This window comes from Amia ocellicauda, chromosome 1, assembly GCF_036373705.1.
Source record: "Amia ocellicauda isolate fAmiCal2 chromosome 1, fAmiCal2.hap1, whole genome shotgun sequence".
In the NCBI taxonomy this organism is placed as follows: domain Eukaryota; kingdom Metazoa; phylum Chordata; class Actinopteri; order Amiiformes; family Amiidae; genus Amia; species Amia ocellicauda.
Window position 1 is genome coordinate 27550700 of NC_089850.1, and position 24290 is coordinate 27574989.

General features: G+C 40.5%; 1 protein-coding gene across 4 annotated transcripts in view; it reads right to left on the reverse strand.

Annotated features, from left to right (window-relative positions):
- The window catches only part of tulp4a (TUB like protein 4a), a 59045-nt gene that overhangs the window by 3579 nt on the left and 31176 nt on the right, over positions 1-24290 (reverse strand). Inside the window, exons 3-14 of one of the 4 annotated variants that reach the window (XM_066700459.1) lie at positions 22193-22321; positions 20633-20794; positions 16256-16436; positions 13390-13497; positions 12799-12965; positions 9977-10201; positions 9077-9311; positions 5869-6010; positions 5178-5322; positions 4506-4599; positions 3691-3834; positions 61-3353 (exon numbers count right to left, since the gene is read on the reverse strand). In XM_066700459.1, coding sequence (XP_066556556.1) covers positions 61-3353; positions 3691-3834; positions 4506-4599; positions 5178-5322; positions 5869-6010; positions 9077-9311; positions 9977-10201; positions 12799-12965; positions 13390-13497; positions 16256-16436; positions 20633-20794; positions 22193-22321 — 5025 coding nt within the window. Of the gene's footprint in view, positions 1-21; positions 3354-3690; positions 3835-4505; positions 4600-5177; positions 5323-5868; positions 6011-9076; positions 9312-9976; positions 10202-12798; positions 12966-13389; positions 13525-16255; positions 16437-20632; positions 20795-22192; positions 22322-24290 lie in introns of all 4 variants that reach the window. The other 3 variants (XM_066700440.1, XM_066700450.1, XM_066700430.1) reach the window with 3 other exon arrangements.

Below are 24290 nucleotides of genomic sequence, written 5' to 3' on the forward strand. Positions count from 1 at the left end.
ACATTTATACGTAAAAATGACCTGTTCTCTTGTAATGCCCAGTTTTCCCAAACAGCCCACCTGTCTTCCTTCCAATTCGATCTGGAAGTTCTTCGCAGACTCCTGTGTGACCCGTCCTCCAAAATCCAGCTGGTAGACCTGAGTGGCCTCATTCCACAGTGGCTGCTTGTTGGCCATGACATAGACAAAGCCCTGACTGCCCAGGCCACGGTCCTCCTTCTCACTGGCTTTGCGACACTTGAACTCATCCAGCTCACTTGCAGTACGCAGGCTCCGCTTGCTCTTCCAGCCCTTTTTGCTGCTCTGGCTCTGGTTCATGAGCTCGTCACCGCTGATGAAGAGCTCTGGCTCACTCTCTGAGCTGTCCTGGAACTCATTGGTCTTATTCAGCTTCTTAGCCTTGAGTTGCTCCTTCTGGTTCTTGGGTTTCTTCTTTTCTCGCCCAAGCCTGGGACTGGAGATCAGAGAGTTGAAGTCACTAAGAGCTCTGCCCTCCTTCTTCACCTTGCCCTCTGTGATGGCTGGAACGTTGGCTTCTTCAGCCCGGCTGTCTAGCCTCTTGCGGTTCTTTTTGCTGAACTTGTCTGCCCGTTGTGGAATAGGGCTTTCATTCAGAGACAGCACCTCCTGGAAGTTTTCTCCAGCCTCAGCCATTGCCTCGGGGGGTCCCATGTGATTCTGGAGATCTGGAGGGGGAGGAGGGGAAAGAACAGGCTTCTCCACTACCAGATGGGCTTTGGTGGGCAGGGTCCCTGAGGGGTTCTGCATTGGTGGGCACGGGCTATAGGTATTCCAAGGGTGCAAGGCTAGGGGGGGAAGCTGAAGACCAGCACAGGCGCTAGCTCCTGGATACATTGGTGGCAGTGGACAACAGGCCAAGTTAGCCAGGTTAGCTGGGTAACCAGGTGGTAGAACCACAGTAGGCTCCTGCTGTGTGAAGGGCACAGGTGCCACAACTTCCTTGGGTGAACAGGGCTGTGGAGGAGGCTGCATGGCCTGAAGTTGGGGCCCACCATATCCAGCACCTGGGGGGAAAGGCAAGGCAATCTGGTAGCCAGCCTGGAAAGGGGCGTTGGGACTGGTGGGAGATTTTGGAGAAAGGACAAATGGCAGCCGAGACACATCTAAGTGTTGGCCTGGGTTAAGGAGAAGAGGAGGAGGCTTATGAGCCCCTGAAGGGGCGCCCAGTGGAGTCCGTTCTTGGGGGACCCAAATCTCCTCTGTGGCAGCAGGATCCCACTGATAGGGAGGTGGGCGCTTTACAGTTAGACTGACGTCACCAAGAGTTAGGTGTCGAATTGATTTTTCCAGTTGGCACTGCTGACTAAGAGCTTCATCCTCAGTAAAGGCAGAGTTAATGTACTCTGTCCTGTCCCTGCAGCTGTCTGGGGGGCTCAGCAAGTTGTAAGATGACTGAGAAGCAAGAGGTGACGTGCTGTTGGAGTGGACAATGACAGTGTTGTGTTGGCTGCTGCTTCCAGCTGGAAAATCTTGTCGAACAACACTCCCACCTGCGATGCCATTGCTGTTGCTAGCACTGCTGCTGCTGCCCACACCAGTTGAATTTGCATTGGCACTGTTACTATTACTACTACACTGGCTGCAGGTATACAGAGCTGTGGACACTCTCTGCTGGTAGGAAGCAGCAAGTGCACTATTAACTTTTGACTTGGTTGGGAGAGTTCTGTGAGGATCCATCATCTGGGAAACCTTGAGGGCTGCCTCCCTGCTGTTGCGTCTCAGGGTCGCGTGAATGAGGCTGCTGTCTATGCGCTGGCCAGGATTCCTCCCTGAGTTTACCTGGTTGGCTGGGTCAGGGTAAGGGGGTGGGTCACCACTTGGAATAGAGTAACGTGGTACTGTGAGCCGGTTGAGCGTAGCAGAGGCACAAGGAAGCTGTACTTTCTTGTTCTCTGAGGAGGTGACTCTCAAGGTAGCGGAGCTGCCCGGGCCTTGCAGGGTGTACATATTCTGGTTGCAGACAATCCGGGTGCGTGGTCGACACACTTCTTCCACATTCCCGCTACTGTCAAAAGTGGTGATTCTCTCGTAGCCCAGGGGGGTTTGGTACTGTGGGGCTGCCGGATACAGTGAGAACTCATTCTTCTTGAGGCACAGGTCCACTGGCGGAGGGGCAGAGTTGTTATTGCTGGCAGCCGCAGCTGCTGCAGCAGAGGCTGCAGCAGCTGCTGCCGCCGCCGCCGCAGCTGCTGCAGCAACTGTGCCTGGGTATGGTGGTGGAGGGTTCATTTTGCTGATCTGGATCTCCAGAGGGGCGCTGAAGACCACCGCATCCCCTTCTGCAAGCTGAGGGACTGAGCGCAGAGGCTTGCTCTTCTGCAGATGCTCATGATCTCTCTCTGAGCTGTGATCGCCAGACGGAGGGGGCAGCTGGATTGCTCCCTGAAGCTGATGTACTGGTCCTTGTGGCTGATTGGAAAGCATAGGAGGCTGCAGTACTGGCATCTGTTGCTGCTGATGCTGTTGCTGATGTTGATGCTGCTGCTGCTGATGTTGATGTTGATGCTGATGCTGATGATGTTGATGCTGCTGCTGCTGATGTTGATGCTGCTGTTGATGCTGCGGTTGATGCTGCTGCTGTTGATGCTGCTGCTGTTGATGCTGCGGTTGATGCTGCTGCGGTTGATGCTGTGGTTGATGCTGCTGCTGATGCTGCTGCTGATGCTGCTGCTGATGCTGCTGCTGCTGATGCTGCTGCTGATGCTGCTGCTGATGCTGCTGCTGCTGTTGATGCTGTGGTTGATGCTGCTGCTGATGCTGCTGCTGATGCTGCTGCTGTTGATGCTGCTGCTGTTGATGCTGCTGCTGTTGATGCTGCTGCTGCTGCTGATGCTGCAGTTGATGCTGCTGCTGCTGATGCTGTTGAAGCTGTTGATGTTGAAGCTGTTGCTGATGCTGTTGAAACTGTTGATGATGCTGTTGAAGCTGTTGCTGATGCTGATGAAGCTGTTGCTGATGCTGTTGCTGATGCTGTTGAAGCTGCTGTTGCTGATGATGATGTGAGGGGGGAGGTCCAACAAGTAGACGCCCCATCTCCAGCCCTCCAAAGATCACTTGGCCAGGGTTGGAGTACCTGTTGGGTACTGAATACTGGGCGGTCATCACGCTCTCCTGGCTGTGATCAGAGACTCCCGCGACTGCCGCTGTGGCTGCAGCAGTAGCAGTAGGATTGGTCAAGACATCCAGCTGCACATTCTGGTTGGCCAGCAAGGACTGGACCAAGCCAATGCTCTGTGTTGGAGACATAGCCTGAGCAGAGCTGTGGATGGGGGCGATGGGAATGTTAACGGTGCAGGGGGGGTTGTCGTCAGGTACCCCAGAAGGTCCAGTTACTGCATAGAAAAAAAAAAGAACATCAGACAGACTCTTGGAGACCATCTGAAGGTGTTGCATGCATATCCTGTGGCGGTGAAATGAAATGGCTATTCAATGGCTAACAATCAGTTTGTTTGGGAATCAATTGGAAAAACAAAAGGTGGGAATATAATTTGGGAGTCAATTTGTTATTATTTATTTTTTTTATATAAAAAATATTTTTGTTATAATCCTGTGGTATAACAATATGTAACAGCAGCAATCTGTGTTTTTTCAATGGACGAGACAGACATCTGATATTTCTGCACATTCTTAAATTAAATGGGTTTCTTATTTTGCCTGGTGTTTGATTACCTGGCAAATCATCTTCATCCTCACTGAAGACATTGGGGTTGAACACAGGCAGGTTTATATAATCCATGGAAACTTTACGCACTTCTGGCAGGTAAATAGTCATCTGTCGGGGCTGGAGATGCAGCAGACTCGTCTTGTAAATAACTGAAATTAGTACATTCAGGGAAAACGGTTAGTTTATACATCTGCAAAGCTTGTAAAGTTCATTGAAAAAACTGTGAAACACGACATTGTCATGTATAAGGTAGGACAACATACAAATCTATAGCAAATGAAGACGCTTTCTCTGATAAAAAGGTTGAGGTGTCAATCCAATCTGTATACAGAGCATATGTCCAATATGTATTCAGAACTATTTAACTATAGTAATATTTGCACAGCAGACTGAGCTAACTGAAATCCAGGTATGTTTCTATAACACAGGTAACATAATTAACTTAGTCTTTCTTTCCAGTGGCAACATCCAAATCCACATTCTTAGAACATAATTATTTTAAATCTGTCATTAGAATGAAATCTTTGATGTTCTCTATATACTGCAGAGGAACAGCTTCTAATACACACCTATTGGGGATGAATTAATGGCTCCCTTTGTCAACAGTGTTGGACAAACAGTCATCAATTAAACACACCCAATATGTGTGTGTACTTCAGGGCAATGGAATATGAAGAATGGTAATTTCTCTGCCTAGGTAAATATTACCTGTAGCCACAAAATTTGGGATTTTCAATTTATAGTTTTCATAAAATTATAGTTAATTTTCTATTAGATTGTTTAACAAGTTAGAATAATCACAATGTAACAAACATTTTACCTGCACCAAGATTAGTTGGCAAAAAGGCAGCAAGTCCCACAATCTTAAACTTTGTCCCCCATATATTAGAAGTGACCTGAGCCAGATAGTTATGCTGCAAAAAAAAAAAGTATTATATTTGATAAAAAGAAAAGCCCTAAGTATTTGAATGGGTACATTAGTAATTTAAACAGTTATTTTGTAAGTCACACATAGTCAATACTGATCCCGCCAATCTATAGGATTCTAGGGATTTTATTGTAACATATTTGCCTCTAAGGTGATCATTTATAATGATGAGAAACATTAAGTCAAAAGTGATTTAAAAAACATGAAAATTACTAGAGTATGTTGCTATTCTAATTTTACAACTCATGGGTCTGATTTGGCACAAATGTGTATAAAACAAATTATATTAATATACAATCTCTTCCTTTTTGTACCTCTGTTTAAATTGTCATTGATATTTGTATATGTTTTCCAGTTCAACAATATTAACAAAAACACTGTTTTAAATGTATTTTTGTGCAGATCTGTGTCTGTATGAATACAAACTGGAAGTACCAGTCACACAAATAAAGAAAACAAACAAATAATCTGTGCTTGCACTAGATCTCATGCTTTTTGGAGCAAACACCACAGCACAGAAGTCAGACTTAATCTCCTACTAATATGTATAAAGACAGACAATACCTGAGTGATGTCTTCTAGAGGAAACTCTCTGCGAGCCAGACTGGGAGATCCAATAGAGGGCTTCCTGATTGGTAACCGTGGTGACCGGGATATCTCCTGTGTTGCCCGGGAAAGCTTAGGGGATTTTCTTGCTTCAATATTAATCCTGTCGGTAAATAACAAACCTGAAGTCTCTTCTTGCAAATGCATTTATTTATGTTTCCACATGCTGTGTGCCTGGTATTGTATGTACTACAATACACAGCAGGCTGACTCATGAACAACCAACCTAAATACAATCACTGTTCTATTAGTTGGGTTATTAACATTGAAGACTTATTTCCACCTCCACCTTTTAGAGCACATTATTTTTTCATTACATTAAAATACTTGACAATAATATAGCAATACTTTCCGTAAAGAGTATTGATTGCGAAAATCCAGCGGGATGTAGTAACGGCAATGAGCTTGTATCTTCATGAATTCTAAAAATACCCTGCACTGCTGTGCCTGTCAGCTTATCCTGAGAGAGGTCATTTACTGCATATTAGGGTTCTATTAATACATTGAGGCTCCAGGGATTGGGACTAATTTCAGTTTACCATGTACATTTCCTTTTGTATTTAAACACAATTCACACCTGTGGAAGGCTGAGCCCCTTTCACAAGATCTTTGTACACAGCTGTTATCTGGTATAGGGGAGGCTCCTTACCTAGGGAGTTTGGGTGACTTGCTGCCTCTGGATATCTTTGGAGATTTCTTTCCAACCCAGTCATCACTCAGCTCAATGTCACTGGAGTCAGAACAGTTGCAGCTGTCAATCATCGAAATCAGGCTGTTCCCATAGACCTCATCTAAAAACAATGACAGAGAAAAAGGTGAACACACACAAGGTAACATCATATAAATAATCAGTGCTCTGTACACACATATCTACAATTAATTACTTAAATGTCCTGTGCAGTCGTTTTTTGATGTTAGAATATTATTTATGCAATCTTGTCGCATAAAATAGAGTCTGCATCCTACAAAGGCAACTGGGACCCAAACAAAATATCCAATCTGTGAACATTTCGGCACTCTGAAGAGACTTTAAAAATCAATTCTGCACAGAAAGCACTTGGGTCATTCCCAGAAAACACAGAACAGTTCCAATAACAAACAGCAGAGGACACTGTCCATCCTTTTCTCAAAGGAAAATACCATTCGCAGATCAAAATCTCTAGTGATGGCAATGTGCATGTGTGTGTGTGTGGGGGGGGGGGGGTAATTTAAGTTTCAGTTTTAACAATCACAAACTTTCTGCTACTAAAACAAATGTGCCCATATGAGTTTGTTGTGTTTGTTTGTCAAGGCTTTGTGAGTTGCTACCAGAGCCACATTGTAATTTGCGACTGTTGTTAATTACTTTATTTTGAGGTGCTTTTACATTTTTCAATGAGCTAAAAAACATTTTAAATACTCAGCAATTAGAATAACCATATGACTGTTTCAACTGTAAAGAAATTAATGTCACCTGGTTTGAGAAACTATTTTCAACAACATGCAACAAATGTGTACTGTAAAAGTACTCAACAGTTGTAGAAAACAGTTTTATTTTTACCAGTACAAAAAATGTAAGGTTGCATTTGTACAGCTCAGCACTTACCAACTAATGAGCTGACCTATACTAGCATTATATCAATAGGATCAATATGTTTCTTTCCTGGTGCAACTATTAACATCATAATACTGAAATAACATGAGCATTCATTAAATACGACAGGAGGATAGGTTTCTTAAAAATGTATTCATTTTTCAGCAATACCCCCCCCACACATTGCAGATGTAGCATACTATAAAGTAATCTCTCTTCTTACTGGACTACAACACAGCAGATTTGAACTGTAACAGCCTAGGGGCAACATACACGACTGAAAACAACATCCACTAGATCTGTTTTAGAGCTATTTTTTGTTGATCATTGGATCTGTGAAACCAAATATAAAATGTTTTTTTCTGATAATGCTTCTCTTGATGGACACTTTTTTTAATGAGAGGGAGCAATATTACATTTTAGCCTGAAACCCCAGGATGTCCTTAGAAATATGGTTAGCATCTTGTGAGCACTGTGAAAAACTACCCTGGTTGGTTTGTGTACAATTTGATGTTACATGCTTCAAGACATATCCACCCACTCACAGAATTATATAAGCAGGTCCTCAGTCACCTCATCTGTACTCTGATGGAAGTCTGATTTTCACACACAAATGCACAACTAGTCCCTAGTGTGATTTTAAATGACTACAATCATTTATGCAGTATTAGAGATCCTAATAGGGTAATAATACAATTATTATAATACATAAGCCCGATGCTGAGTGGAGAGACAGTGTTTAGGTTGATAAAAAAACCTCCAAACTTCATTTATAAATACACAGTAGGTTAGGAGGAGCAATCAGGCTGAAGCAACTGTAAATTTCCACTGAAATTTGGGCCATGCATCTCACACACGGTTAACTGTATTCATATCCCAGGGATTGAGGGAGTGATTTGACTATCCACAGTGTAAAAAACAGAGGTTTAGGGAACAATAAAAGTTGTGAAAATGGCTTTTCATTTACATTTCTCCCAGAACATCTAGATATTTTACACTTGAATGCTGCTTGTAAGACATTTGATATACACCGATCAGCCATAATATTATGACCACCTGCCTAATATTGTGTAGGTCCCCCTTCTGCCGCCGAAACAGCCCAGACCTGATGAGGCATGGACTCCACTAGACCTCTGAAGCTGTGCTGTGGTATCTGGCAACAAGACGTTAGCAGCAGATCCTTTAAGTCCTGTAAGTTGCAAAGTAGGGCCTCCATGGATCAGACTTGTTTGTCGATTGGATTGAGATCTGGGGAATTTGGAGTCCAAGTCAACACCATGAACTTGTGATTCATCAGACCAGGCCACCTTCCATTGCTCTACGTGGTCCAGTTTTGATGCTCACGTGCCCATTGTAAGCGCTTTTAGCAGTGGACATGGGTCAGCATGGGCACCCTGACTGGTCTGCGACTGCGCAGCCCCATACGCAACAAACTGCGATGCACTGTGTGTTCTGACACCTTTCTATCAGAACCAGCATTCACTTTTTCAGCAATTTAAGCTACAGTAGCTCGTCTGTTGGATCGGACCACAAGGGCCAGCCTCTGCTCCCCACGTGCATCAGTGAGCCTTGGCCGCTCATGACCCTGTCGCCGGTTCACCGCTTTTTCTTCCTTGGACCACTTTTGATAGGTACTGAGCACTTCAGACCGGGAACACCCCACAAGAGCTGCAGTTTTGGAGATGCTCTGACCCAGTCGTCTAGCCATCACAATTTGGCCCTTGTCAAAGTCACTCAGATCCTTACGCTTGCCCATTTTTCCTGCTTCTAACACATCAACTTTGAGGACAAAATGTTCACTTGCTGCCTAATATATTCCATCCACTGTCAGGTGCCATGATAACAAGACTATCAGTGTTATTCACTTCACCTGTCAGTGGTCAGAATGTTATGGCTGATCGGTGTATATATTTATTTTTTAGACCTTCAATGTCAATTAGCCTAGGTTACAGGAATAATGACTGCATTACAGAGAGAATGAACTGAGCAGCAACATCAAACCAATATAGAGGAACATAAAAACATCTGAATATGGGGGTTGCTTTGATTATTATTGATATTCTCCACAATAAACATTTGACTTGGTAATATTCCAAACGTTTTCTCAGAGATGCTTAAAAAGGCTTCACAAACAGTCCACTGCAGGCAAGCAAATGCTGTTTAATTGAATAATATATATAATTTGGTTCAGGAAATATTTTTCTCCCAAAGAAAGACCAGCAGGTGTCCCCCCTTACCACTTCCTACTGGAGTACCACGATTTTTGTTAAGCTATTTACAATACCTGCTTTGCCATCGGTTTTGGGATCCATGATGACAAACTCAGGCCGCAGCTTGCTGATGCGCCGCCCCTTGAGAATGGGCACCAGGCCTCCAAGGTACTCCAGGTAGAGAGTGTAGCAGGGGCCACCCACTTCCGGGTTGTCCTCAGTGCGCTTCATGGTGCAGTGCAGTCTCTCGTTACCGGCCGTCGGGTAGCTCACAAAGTCCCGCATGTTGTTGGGATCAGGGATCGGAGGCTGGAAGACAAATAACTGGAACGTTGCCTCAGACAGGTCTTGTGTTACTTTACAGTATTATATATGTGCCTTGATGACAGTAGTACTACAGAGTAGGAATATTTTACAACCTAAAGCAGCAAAGGCACTAAAATACTAACATAGGCTGCTGTCAAACTGAATCCATTCCAGAGGCAGAGGCATTTGTGCCTGAATAAGTGAGAAAAACATGGTCTTGAAAGTAGAAATTAAAGCTTCTTATTAAATAAAAAGCCTGATTTGGCAAGAGATTTTTATTTTAATGATTTATTTTTTGGAAGTGAAGAAACAGGGGGAGGGAGACAACTTCATTGCCATGGACACACGTTCACCTAAATGTCCTTCTCAAAATGCAGAATCTAAGATGCTCTTCAGCATGAGGGAAAACCTCACCTTGGCCATATTATATTTGGAAACAGCAATATATCTCACTGTGGCAAACATCCTTACAGATGGGAATCACCTGGCAAGTCACCAGAAGTGCTCTGAATAAGTATCTTATCACATCCTTTGATGCCCAAAGAGGGGAACAGGAGGAGCTAGTGGGACTTTACTAACAGTAACATTTGTACATGTTTGTGTATTCCCATGCTGTCTTATTAAAATCGGACTTAGGCCACTGCGTGGCTTTAGCAAATGTCTGCTACCTTGATGGTTGGGATGAAGGCTGTGGTGAGGTAAGAGCAGAGGCGGGAGGGCATTGTTAACTTGCTGATATCCTTCTCTTCCCGCAATGCACTAGCAATGGCCTGCTGACACATCAGCTGAAGAGTGGCAACGCGGTGCTCCACCCTGACCACATAGAGGGCTGGGCCACAGGCCAGGAACAGGCGAGAGTCTCTATGGCCCCAGCAGATTGTAGTAATTGGTCGCTGAAAACAAAAGAAAAATATGATTTATATGTGGCAGACTATTCTGATTAAACTATCTCCTATGCTCTTTATATCTGAATCTTGAAACATTTTGTAAAAACGGCATTAAAACGTTTCTAAACACACACATACCTGAAACATACCTGGCCACTTCTATGGACCTTACTCTATCACCATTATAAGCTACTCAGATTTCCTACTTTGTATTATTTCATCTGATTGTACCTGTTGATGTTTGTTATTGTAACTATAATTTGTAGGTAATCAGCTGATTTTTTACTTTATGAAAGCACAACTCATTTTGTTGTACATACAAAATTCACAGTCTGCATAGAGGAAACATTTTTTCAGCATGTCCTTCTGTTGAAAGAACTGTACCATAGGCGAGGATTAAACATCTGTTCTTCTCTGAGGTACACCATGTTTTCCTTAAAGGACTGGAGATAAATCTCTAGATAGGCAAATGCTGCTCTTGTTCAAAACACTTTAAAATAGGTAAAGATTAAAACTGTAAAATAAAATGTTTTATTTCAGATAGAAAGAAGAATATGTTACTGAAGCACAAAGAAATCTGAAATAAATTACATTCAACCCATTCTTCCAACAGCTGACAATGATACAACACTGTCAACTAAAGTACAGAATCACTCTCTATACATGTGCCACTCCTGTATGGACAGCATTTCCTGATCAATTATTTATTAACAGCACACTCATTTATCCTTTTGACAAACATGCCACAGAGGCCTCATGCCAGTCATAATGCAAACAGTTTTTTGTTCATGATTTATCTTTTAACAATTGTTTGGAATCTTTTGAGAATGAAACGCACACCTCCTCTGTCCTCTCTCATTCTGTTGTGTTAGGCTTTCTCCATTGCAGTTTATGCATCCTGCCTATTAAATGCTTTTCCTAAGACAGTGTCCACTCCAGTATTAACATGCCTTTAATCTGCATGAAGACTACTACAAGGGAGGTAAGGCACCACGATGAATAAATTCACTCACAATGCAGGTAGGTGGGTTTGACACATCACTGCGTCTATTGTTAGTAACTGCCTTGATGGATAATGTTGGAAAAACATGAAAAACAGAATTAATGCACATATTTACAATGAATGTGTGCTGTGCCAGATTTTGCTGTGGCAGACACTTGAATTAAGAAGGCTTTTAAACACGTTTTTTATGTACAGGGCTGATTGAAGTAATACAGAGCTGAATACAAATGATGCAGACTGTGGTACATGACCATCCAACACCAGGTGGTGAAAATGTCATGCTTGTTGCATTATTTTGACTACGTCTGCATAAACAGATAGAGGTAAAATACTACACATGCATTGGCCCTTTAACAATAACTTGACATGATAGGGCAGCCTACGAAACCTGAAACTGATCTAATGGTTTTTCCAATGGCAGTCTCATTTGTGTCCCTGTTGCAAAACACAACAGTGGGGAAGTGAATTGCCAAGCAGTCAGTAATGAGGCACTCTCCTATAGGTGTTCGCAAGCCCACACACTGTGACAGACTCACACTGCTATATGCTAGTACAGGAGCATGCAGGGGCCAGGCTGCTTTCCACTTCAGTTTCCCCTGTTACCTCAGCCCAGGGGGGTCAGTAAATTACACTATTTGTGGTGCAGTATACTAAACACCCATTTAGGACTGTTAAGTGCTAGTCACGCCAACCAAACTGGATACGTTTCATAACACAAAGGAAAGACACTAGACTATAACTACAGTTATTAAACCAGATGGATGTGCTTCACCTTTAAAGATCAGAAAATCTTCCTCCCTGTCAGTCACTGAGTCTCAAAGCTGTATGCTCTCAAACTGTGTGCCAGAATGGCCCTCCTAGGCAATTAAGGCCAGTGATTTATTTCCCTGAAACTTCACAGAAGTCAGAGTAGTGCAGTGACAGGATCTCCCCTGTGGAATCAAAACTCTGACAGCTGTGACGACAAGTTCAGGTGAAATGTACCGACCGCTTCTCTTCCCTGTGTCAGCTGCCACATGCCCGCTTCCAGAACAAAATCTGTCATTTTTCACTTTTACCTTATCAAAAGTTAGGGTTTAGGTGGAAAGATAGCAGGCAGTACCATTACAAAGACACAAATGCTACAGCCGTCTGAACATAGCTAATTTCATAGATGGTCTCAACACGTGTGTCTGTCTATACCTGGGAAATAGCACAACAGTCTAGCCGTGTGCAGTTCATTATTATTTCTCATAAGAATAAACAAATCTAAATTCAATATTCTACTTACACCAATTGTTATGGCTCAAGGTGCTCTGGACGAGAAGTTTGTGTGGCCAGAAAAGGAAGTGAGGTCACAATTAAGCTGCTTTGAGTGTTCATTTACTGATTGGTGACTTCGGGTCTAAAGGCGGCGTTGATATTTCTTTAGAACCACCTTTAACATTCTCATTTGTTACCTACAGTAGGTTCCGATTTAACAAGAAAGTTAAAATAGTTAAATTTAACCATTGCATCCGTTTCTGTAAATATTTTCCGAGATCTCTCTTTCATAACATGTTTAGTTTTTCTGACTGATTTCCTGGCCTTCCATCCTATGCTGTCAGATAACCCCACTCACCTGGGCAGGGGTCTCCAGTGTGTAGATGTGCTCTCCACGGACATTGTAGAATTTGACCAGAGCATTCCTCACCAGGGAGATGCAGCCAGGGTCTGTAGGGAGGCCGTGCCTCTCGATTCCAGCCACAGCCAGGAGGTCGCCCTGGGAGCACCACTGCACAACCACATCTGAGAACACAAACCCCGAGTCAACACAAGTGGCAGGGAAGATCAACACAAATTACACAAAACAAAAAGAACAAGAAGCAGCTTCTTTTTTGCCTTTACAATTCATGTACCATATTCACGAATACCAAATTATTTTTAGCTCAAGTGCAGATGCCTCAAAAACAAAGCTAATTAAAAACACAGGTAGGAAATCTATTGGATTTTTCAAATAAAATTTAAAATCATGAAAACATTAAACAAATCATTTTTTTTTAACTTTTATGAAAATCTGATCCTGTAATGAAGTTAAATCCAAAAGCATAACCGAAAGCTGTGTCTGCTAGATATGTAAATCTACAATCTGAAATACTTTTAAAGTTTCTGACAGGCCCAATTAATTCCCAGAATAGGAGTAGTTGTTACATTTCCTTTGAGCTACACATACCCTTCAGTCCTGAGCGGATCACAGCAGGCGTGAGGTCATCGTAGTTGTTCATTAAACTGATGTCTCCCGACGTGAAGCTGACTGTTAGCAAGGGTTTCATGTTCTGTACTGGAATTGGATAGACAGTTGGACCATCTAGGAGATGAATGACCAGTTAAACTATTCAATCACTAATACTAAAATATTCAGAGCTGACCAAAGTCTATTGGTAACTGGGTTATGTTCTGCGCTACGTCACTCCTTTAAACAAAAGTACATTTGATCTTCCTGAAGGTCAGATGCCTGGGACTTATTTCAGGTGCCTTTACCATTGTAAATGATTGTCAGTAACCCAATTTCTAAATGCATGAAGACATGCCAGTATATGAAACTTTCTGACCTATTTATGAATGCTCAACATACAAGTGCTGTGATGAAAGGCATTGTATTAGCAAGCACACAGCATACAATGATGCAATCAATATACATTTCGAAATTAGCTCATAAAAATAGATTGGGGCAAGGACATATCCTTGTCTTTGGCAGCTGCCATCAATGATTCATTTTCATGAGTGTACAGATCATGTGTAAGACCTACAGTATGTGTTCTGGATCTCAGGTCACCTATCATTCAAGGGACAGAAGCAAATGGTTGTCAGTTTGTTTTTTTATTTAAAAAAATGGTCAACCCTGGAAGGCACATGCTCCCCTACACTTTTTATTACAACAATGATCATGGGGGAACTGTGTACTCTGAGCTGTAATGAACTGCACATCACAGGCGATATGAGTTTTTCAGCTCTGGTCCCGAACTCTTTAGTCTCCTGGTTTGTGTTGCAGCTTAGCTCTCAGTTACTGCAACCTTAACTGAAGTGATACTTTGCTTAATATGATGGTTTTAGATGTTGTCCCATCCTTAAACTTTGGAGATTTCAATTCACTAATAATTTTACACATTTTACCTTCTAAGCTCCAAACGTTTAAGATCTGTAAAAACTACTAAGTGTATTTATTAGCTAAATTAAGGGTGCGATTACATAACTGAGAACTCGGGGTACTCCAGGAACTATGCTGAACAAGCCTAGGTGATATTCCTGTATTTCACAACATCTTCCTGTATATTTACCATTCAGCCTGGAAGACCTGACATTCGCTGCTTCTAATCGTATTTTTGGAAAACGTATTTCTTGGGAGTGGAATAATTGTGATCTTGCATGAACGTTTAAGTAAAGTTCTCCAATTAGAATCATAATTATTATAATTTTTTGTTAAATAAATTGTAAGGAAATTGTACAACCTACAGACATTTTCCCCACTATGTAATAAGATCAAATATAATATGTCTGACAACACATGCTATCCACTCGACTTCACTCCCCAGTTGTTTAGTTTTTCTGTGTTTTTTTTTTAAACAGATGGAAACTAGGAGCCATCACATCACCATTATTAAAACGTATTGCTTGAAACAAGGATGTAGTTCTGATTGAAGCAATGCATTATTTTGAGGCTGATTGCAAGTGAATTATAATGCAATCACTGTAATGCTAAGGCAAGCACTTTCTCACTTTATGATCTGAAATATTAAACATCAAACTGAAAGCATTATTACCATAATCAATTTCTTTCTACAAATGAACTTGCCATTTTAAAATGCGTTTATTAATAGAATATAAACTAGTTAATAATAATAACATAAGGAACATACAGTACCTATAGAAAGTCTACATCCCTTTTCAAATGTTTCACCTTTTGTTGCCTTATAGCCTGGATTTTAAATGCAGTACAATAGTTGCTTTCACCAAGTATTAACTTGATGGGATGGAGACTTACCGATTATGATATTTCAGTTTTGTAATGTAATAATTTCTAATTACTGCAACACATTCACTGTTAAAAGGAAGGATGTGTTGTCACATGCTGTTTAACACTGGAATATCAAGTTATTATAGTCTTGAACCATACTAAAGACTTTATTCTTTATTATCTTATGATTTATCTCAAAGCATCTTGTAAAGAGTGCAAATCAATAAGAACTGTTCATGAGGAGGCCAACAGAAACACTTTGAGTAGGTTAGTTTACTGAAAGTGTAGGAATTGCATTATTTATGGCTAACCTTGCTTACTTTACAAACAATGTAATGACCATTGGCTTTAAATTCCCAGAATAAAGGCATCCAGAAGGCAGTGCATTTTGTCGGTTACCTACAAGAAGAAAAGTGACATGTGCAGCCAGGTCTGCTGACGTGCGCTTTGACCGCAGCTACAAATGTACAGCAGCCAAGACATCCTTCATGTATACCCTGATTGTCATAGAGTCAAAGTCAATGCAATGTCAGGACAGGTTTCCTAGAGTTCTTTTACAGCTGTAAGTCTTACTAATCTCTCATTTTCCTGTCCTCGCCTATTTGGATAAATGGTTCTGGCTTTCCAATAGAGAATACACTCTCATAGAAATATGTAAGTTACTTGACATTTCTGTGGCTTCTTGATTGCCTGACTATAATTCAAAATGTATTGGTTTCATGTTAATGGTGCTGATCACATTTATGTTATCACAGTAATAAAGTAATCAGATCACAAATGTCTAGTTGTCCGCCAATCCTGAGAAACACAGCTTCACTGCTCTTGACCAAATCAATATCTTAAGGAATGTATATATTAAGAATTTGAACTGAAATAAAGCTTTTTAAAATGTCTATACATATATAATAAATACACACACAAACTATTTTCAACTTTTTTTGTGAGGCAAAGCAGATGGTGACAAATCCTACACTTTGAACAGCATGAAAAAGCACGGTTTCCAAAGGGTTGTTTTCAGAAACTGGTTGAAACTGTGCTAGAGACAGCAGGGGTTATTGAGCCGTGGCAAATATGAAAGATTTACCTTGTGGTGGGGCGTAGTCATCCGAGTCGGTATCGCTCTCACTGCTGTCCTCCACCAGGAAGCTGGGGTAGTTCCAGGACATGCTCACGATGCCGTCTGACTCGTGGAGCAACACGTGGGCCAGCATCCGCCCATGGCAGTCCATCACAATGACCTGCCCGTCCGCCGTGCCAAACAGCACCTATAGGGCAACCAGACACAGCTTCATCCACATTCAGGACACAGGGTTAAGGATGCACTGCTAGAGGCTGTAGCAGGATTTTCCCAAGGATCCAAAATGACAGTCGCCTTCATGTGTCAGTTCACATGGATTATTAAACAGAGTAAACTTTGCTCTGGTCAGAATCCCATTTACTTGCTGGGCCTTGGAGGCAATGATTTTAAGTTGTGCCTTATTTCAATCATATTAATTATAATACAACAGAAAGCTGATATTTTAAAGCAAATGCAAAGAACACAACATTTCCAAAATAGCCAAGAAAGTAAATTACGGATTTTAAGGTATCAGGCTTAAACAGCAGCTGTGAAGTGGATGTGGCATACTCCCATTTACACCAATGCACAACATAAAAATATATGACAGACTTGAATTTTATGTGAAATATCCCTATTTTACGACTTTAGATGTTTCGAATTATACTGGCCCAAAAATCATTAAAAATATTTACATAATATGTTTCAAAAAGAGAATTAGAGATGGGGGAGTTTAGATTGGGCATTAGGATCAAAATGAAACGGATCAGTTTTTGTGTGAAAAACATACATACAGTGAGGGAAAAAGTATTTGATCCCCTGCTGATTTTGTACGTTTGCCCACTGACAAAGAAATGATCAGTCTATAATTTTAATGGTAGGTGTACTTTAACAGTGAGAGACAGAATAACAACAAAAAAATCCAGAAAAACGCATTTCAAAAAAGTTATAAATTGATTTGCATGTTAATGAGGGAAATAAGTATTTGATCCACTATCAATCAGCAAGATTTCTGGCTCCCAGGTGTCTTTTATACAGGTAACGAATGAAGATTAGGAGCACTCTCTTAAAGGGAGTGCTCCTAATCTCAGCTCGTTACCTGTATAAAAGACACCTGTCCACAGAAGCAATCAATCAATCAGATTCCAAACTCTCCACCATGGCCAAGACCAAAGAGCTGTCCAAGGATGTCAGGGACAAGATTGTAGACCTACACAAGGCTGGAATGGGCTACAAGACCATCGCCAAGCAGCTTGGTGAGAAGGTGACAACAGTTGGTGCGATTATTGGCAAATGGAAGAAACACAAAATAACTGTCAGTCTCCCTCGGTCTGGGGCTCCATGCAAGATCTCACCTCGTGGAGTTTCAATGATCATGAGAACGGTGAGGAATCAGCCCAGAACTACACGGGAGGATCTTGTTAATGATCTCAAGGCAGCTGGGACCATAGTCACCAAGAAAACAATTGGTAACACACTACGCCGTGAAGGACTGAAATCCTGCAGCGCCCGCAAGGTCCCCCTGCTCAAGAAAGCACATGTACAGGCCCGTCTGAAGTTTGCCAATGAACATCTGAATGATTCAGAGGAGAACTGGGTGAAAGTGTTGTGGTCAGATGAGACCAAAATCGAGCTCTTTGGCATCAACTCAACTCGCTGTGCTTGGAGGAGGAGGAATGCTGCCTATGACCCCAAGAACACCATCCCCACCGTCAAACATGGAGGTGGAAACATTATGCTTTGGTGGTGTTTTTCTGCTAAGGGGACAGGACAACTGCACCGCATCAAAGGGACGATGGACGGGGCCATGTACCGTCAAATCTTGGGTGAGAACCTCCTTCCCTCAGCCAGGGCATTGAAAATGGGTCGTGGATGGGTATTCCAGCATGACAATGACCCAAAACACACAGCCAAGGCAACAAAGGAGTGGCTCAAGAAGAAGCACATTAAGGTCCTGGAGTGGCCTAGCCAGTCTCCAGACCTTAATCCCATAGAAAATCTGTGGAGGGAGCTGAAAGTTCAAGTTGCCAAACGTCAGCCTCAAAACCTTAATGACTTGGAGAGGATCTGCAAAGAGGAGTGGGACAAAATCCCTCCTGAGATGTGTGCAAACCTGGTGGCCAACTACAAGAAACGTCTGACCTCTGTGATTGCCAACAAGGGTTTTGCCACCAAGTAATAAGTCAAAGGGGTCAAATACTTATTTCCCTCATTAACATGCAAATCAATGTATAACTTTTTTGAAATGCATTTTTCTGGATTTTTTTGTTGTTATTCTGTCTCTCACTGTTAAAATACACCTACCATTAAAATTATAGACTGATCATTTCTTTGTCAGTGGGCAAACGTACAAAATCAGCAGGGGATCAAATACTTTTTTTCCCCTCACTGTATAGCCTATCATGTATTATTCAACATGCATTTATTGTAAGAGCATTTTTTGTTGGTCCTTATTATTTCATGGTATTGTGATTAAATTGTTGTTATTATGGAAGTTATACAATATACAAGGTATACAATAACAGTGTTTCAACAATGAAACAATGTCTTTATTTAGAACCCAGGGCATTCAGTTGTGTTTGTATGAGCCAAACAGTTTGTCATAAAATGTGACAGGCTCTTTTTACATTTTATTATTCACTTGCACCCCAAAGACAGGAACAGATATACAGGGAGACAGCGAGATCACATTTCATTATACTTGGAACTGTGCAAGAAATACAATTTTGTTTACTGATGCAGGAGATGTCAGTTCTATAAAGTGCACAAACTACAGAAAAACAAATGGGAGAAGATGTTGCAACATGCTTTTCTCTTCAGGTCTTGCAGTGATCCAGATATCAAAGTATGCAGTCACCAGTGTTTCCTGATCCTAGATTGAGGGAACCACTAGTCCAGGTTTGGCTTTTGCCTAGTTCTTAAACACTCTTGGAGAAAAGAAAAAAATATATATTCAGTGGGGAAGAGGGGCCTAAAAAGGTGGTGAACAATTCATAATTCCCCTACAAAATTAGATCTGGGGAGAGTGTTGCAAATGCAGTGTTACAGTTTCATCATTTTAAAATAAAAGATTAGCTGTTGGCAGGGTCAAAAACTTGGACCATTACTATATCCCCAGGAAGGAATATGGGAAACACTGGTGACTTTCAAATTCATTCCAGTGTAGCACTGACTCCTTAATTAAATAGTTATGGAGTTGTTTATTAGATTATTTATTAGGCCTAACAGACTCACAGCACAAGAGGCTGTATTTACTGCTATTATAATTTGCTTGACTGTGCTATACGTGTCTTTTTATTTTTTCAATTTATTTTTGAATGTGCTGTGCCTAAGGAAGTGGAGTGAAAGGTCCATTTCCGATGAAGTTGTGAGTATATCGGCCCTGGACACTGTTCTGAACAGACAAATTATCAAACAAAACACAAAACAGAATTCTCAAAAATACCTCGAAGCTTACAATAAAAAAAAATATATGTTTACTATTCATATTAGGTTTGTTAATTCCATGCCTAAACCACACATTTCTGCATTTTACTGCCTTTCTGAAAAGCTGAATTGAATTAATTTACAACAAACAATCAAACAAACAAACAAAAACAGATTCAATTCATTAAAATGTTGCCCGTGTACTCCAGAGTTATGTTTAATTCTGCCCTGAGCTTCCAGCATTAATATTCATCTCTATTGCAGTTTAGCCATAATGCTGTCACATTAATAAAGATAAACCTGAATTCCTCATTACTGGGTTAAATGAGCTGTAAACTGATTAAAATAAAATCTCTCACCAGCATTAAACACCTGCTAAAATCCTGTATCTGTTAATATATGAGCTGAGCAACACACACATAGCTTACAACCATATTATTTGTGTAAATCAAAAGTAAAAGAAATATAAACAACATAAACAATAAACAAACAAATGTTTTTAACGCCATTGGTTTAAATGTTCCACAGTTCATTAAATCTCAGTGGCAGAGATTCCTAATTTTATTAGTCCTTAGAAGAGATATTCTGTTTTCATAAATATTAATGCAGCCAGCTAAGAGGTTCTCAGATTCAGAAATGTATGTTATTCTCATCTTCAAAACAGATACAAATTAAGAAGCATATTTATGGTCAAATAGGGCTTTTTACATTCGATTTAACAAGAAATGTATTCTAAAAAGAAAATAACCCACATTTTAAAAATTCCATAGTTCACACTAAACGACTGTGGACAGCAAAGCCTATTAATTCTCAAGAATACTAATCCTTCCTGCTTTGTTTTATTATCTGTTAGCTTTCACAAAATGGGTTAACATGCCCCAAATTCTTTAAAAATGCTAACATTCTTACAACAACAAATAGGATTACCATGGCATAATATATGTGAGGCCTGAAAACCACAATGCAGTACAAGTTTACCTGTTGGTCATCTGGTGTCCATATTCCACAGGTGATCTGGCTCTCCAGATTAATCTCGGAGGACCAGTGCCTCTGTCCACTGACTGAGCCCACCAGCACAAATCCATCTCTGTAGGAGATGAGGGCCTGGGTCCCATCATGGCTCCATGTGAAATCGCTCACCTTTAAAGCAAAGCAGAACAAGTTACTCGTCTCACACAGCCCCCAGCTAAAAACACTGGCATGCCCTTGCCAGTATGGAATTCAACTGTTACATGCACAAAAATGTTACAATGAAAGATGGTTGTGGTTAACATAGTCAGGCTAAAGGAAAGATTATTTGGGTGTGAAAAGGCTAGTTGCTCATAATACTTAACCTTACAGATATTGCAAAGCATATAATGTACTTAAAACATCCATCTGATTAACAGAACATAACTGTTGGCAATTAAAATTAAATACATATTTAAATATGTTATCCCTTTTGTGTGTTTGAGAGGAATACTATCATTTTGAGAAATATGGTTCAGTTTTATGCCTTCAGTGATAAGTGAACCAACTGGTCAGGCAATTTAATTATGCTCCTCTCTTTTAGCAGGAGCTTTGTGGTGTGAAAAGACACATTATGTACAACTGAGAAAATCCAACTTTTCTTCAGTCTTTGCAATGCCTTTTCTTCCGGTGGACAAATTAAATATGGGCTATTATAGCATTATTGCTTGTAGATGCAGTGTTCCAAATGGCTAAACTGTAGCCTGTGTTACCCAAAGAAAAAACTGTATGGATCTATTAAAACAGTTATTAACATGAGAATATAATCAGACAGTAATGCAGATTTTAACACAAAGCTAGGGTATTACTACTTTACCATTACCATATTAATGTACTTTGATACTTGGCCACAGAATAAAGCTTTTGTCAAAGTATTTTTAATAGTTATTAAATTTTGAAATAGTAGTGCATAGGGGGATTGTGGTTATTGACTGTTCTGACATGTATTGCAGGCATTAAACTGACACCCACTGCTCTGAACCGAGAAGCACAAGTCCTGCACATTGAGTTGCCAGGTCCTCTAGGTATGTGTCTGACCTTTGCCAGACATGTCAGAACGCATCCCAGTAAATATGGTGTTTACGGTTTAATGAAGGTATAGACAAGACCCCAACCCTCTGCCCTAACTTTATTACTTTCAGTTTTTACTAAAATTGCATGATATTAATTAATCTACTTTAAAAATTATATAAAGGGATAGAAGGGAGGTTATAATCTCTATTCTGAATAATTATTTTCTTTAAAAGAAAGATTGCTTAGCAGCTTTCCACAGACAGGGCTTAAGAAAAGACTGATACCATTTAGTTTTTGTAAAATTAATCTGAAAAAAAAACACTAATAAATATTAAACATTGAATTTTCAAGTCTTTTTAATTGTATGTATTTGTTAACAACAGGGATTTGTTCTGCTTGTTGTACAGTAAGACTGATTTATATTGCACTGTAACTCATTTCTGTTTATTACCCAGGTGAATTGTCTAATTCCCCCCAGAATGTCTTTTGAAAAGGAGGACCCAGACAGTCTCTTACCTGTGCACCGCGGTCATTCACCAGTTCCACTGACCACCTCCCCTCGTATTGGATCCACACAAATATCCCTCCATCAGCATCACACGTAGCCAGCTTCTGAAACGGTTCGTTCCATCGCACCAACACCACCTGAAACAATGAGGACATCCCATTCTAATTGCAGACTTTCCAGTTCAATGGCATTAGCATTACTATACAAATTCTTACAGTAACATTCACAGATAATGTCAAGCCACACAATAAGTAAAAGCATTAAAACCTTTTCTCCGATCATAGCTTTTCTCTGATTAATAACAACTTTTCTGGTATAGACAAACAGAAAATATAGCTTTCTTATTGAAGTATTTTTTCCTTCAGATTCGTAGATTTTGATAACACTGGTATTATGCTGTTCTGTTCTTTTTTGTCAAATGACAAAACAGCCTGGTTCAATCAATGAAATATACAGGCTGTAAACATCTATACAAGCTAAAAAGTTGGCAAAATACAACACTTGAGAAGTAGGAGAAATCTTGATAAGTCCTGGAACTGTAGGATTCAAGCACTACATAGGTTTTATAAATTCTAGAAACTGCAGATTTAGCTTTCATAAATCAAGGTGAGAGGATCATTTTCCACTTCAAAATTCATATTTCACCTCAAGGGTTTGTATGTGTGAGGAAGCACAGAGTGTTGAGCATTCATAAATGTATTAGATTCTGAGACAGCCCTGAATACCCAGGCTCATCTAAGAGTCCTCCACAAAATGAAACCAAGGAAAATTACCATAAATCAAATTAATTTTCCTTAAAACTATTAAAATGCCAAGGAACAAACGAATGGGTCTCTGTAGCACTGTACACGATTTAGCAGCAATGTGAACGCCAGATTTAGAAATGTAAGTGGATACTTCAGAAGCTGAATATTCAGCGGCACTTGTCGAAAAGAGCCATTAAAATTTCTAACCTGAGCGTTCCTCAGTGGCTCATGCTAGGAGTGCAGCCTGATGCACTCAATCTCCAGCCTGGTGCTACACATTCTGGTGATACAGAAGGCCTGCATATCCAGAGTTTAGATGCTTACAAAGTTCAATGTCTAACAGGTATTAAAAAACCTTCAGTGAGACTCAAACCACAAAACAGAATGAAGACCATCATGTCAGTGGCCGCTTTAGTATAAACTAAATTTCCTTTCCACATTTGAAAACTCTCTAAGATCATATGGAAAAAAAGGACAGGAATATTACATCAGACCTGAAGAGGGATCAGAAGGCACAAGCTATAGTATATTTAATTAGCCAAAATAGATTTTTTCTAAATAGAAAAATAAATAAGACAAAAATACAATTGCTTATGTTGTTGTAATCCAGTTGAGTATAACTAAATTTTATTCAAACATACTTGCATGAGAAAAGGTTGTATGTTATCCTTTGACATCGGTAACCATAATCGTGTTTCTTCACTAACATCTAGTAAAAGAACATGCTTTTGTCCAGCCCTAATACTGTTTCACAGATTTGGTATTATTCCCTTTATTTAAATCTAAAATGGCACCAATGGCTAGGAGAAAAGATAAAACACTCACAGCCCGAAGATCAAGTCATTACAGCACCATTGGGATGGTTTTTTTAAGTACTGCTCCTAGAGTAGGCCTAGTTTAGCTTTTAGACAACTTAGGATCAGTTTTCGAGTAGTATAAACAAATTGAATAAAGTCATTATATATTTTGCAGACCTGTATTTGTCTTCTGGAAAAAATAAATAAAGTAAAATCAGAGACCTGAGTAACTCAACTGACAAAAACAGATAAAAGCTTCAGCTCAGAGATCGGTTGTGCCCTACAGTTGGGACACTGTTGGTTCGACTAAGCGCTATGTCATATGGGACTGAGACTGGTATTGCCCAAGGGATGGTGCACAACTGGGCAAGTGTTACTATCCTGGATAGAAAGCAGCTAGATAACCTCAGATAACCACAGCAGCCTGCATTACATCCCTGTTTTTGTAGTTTTATTAAGGAGAGCTTAGTCCTATATAAAATGTCATTTCTCCACTGTGTAAAAATAACTGTAGAGAACATGCTGAAAACATTTCTCCCGTACGGACATAGCCTTGATCAAAG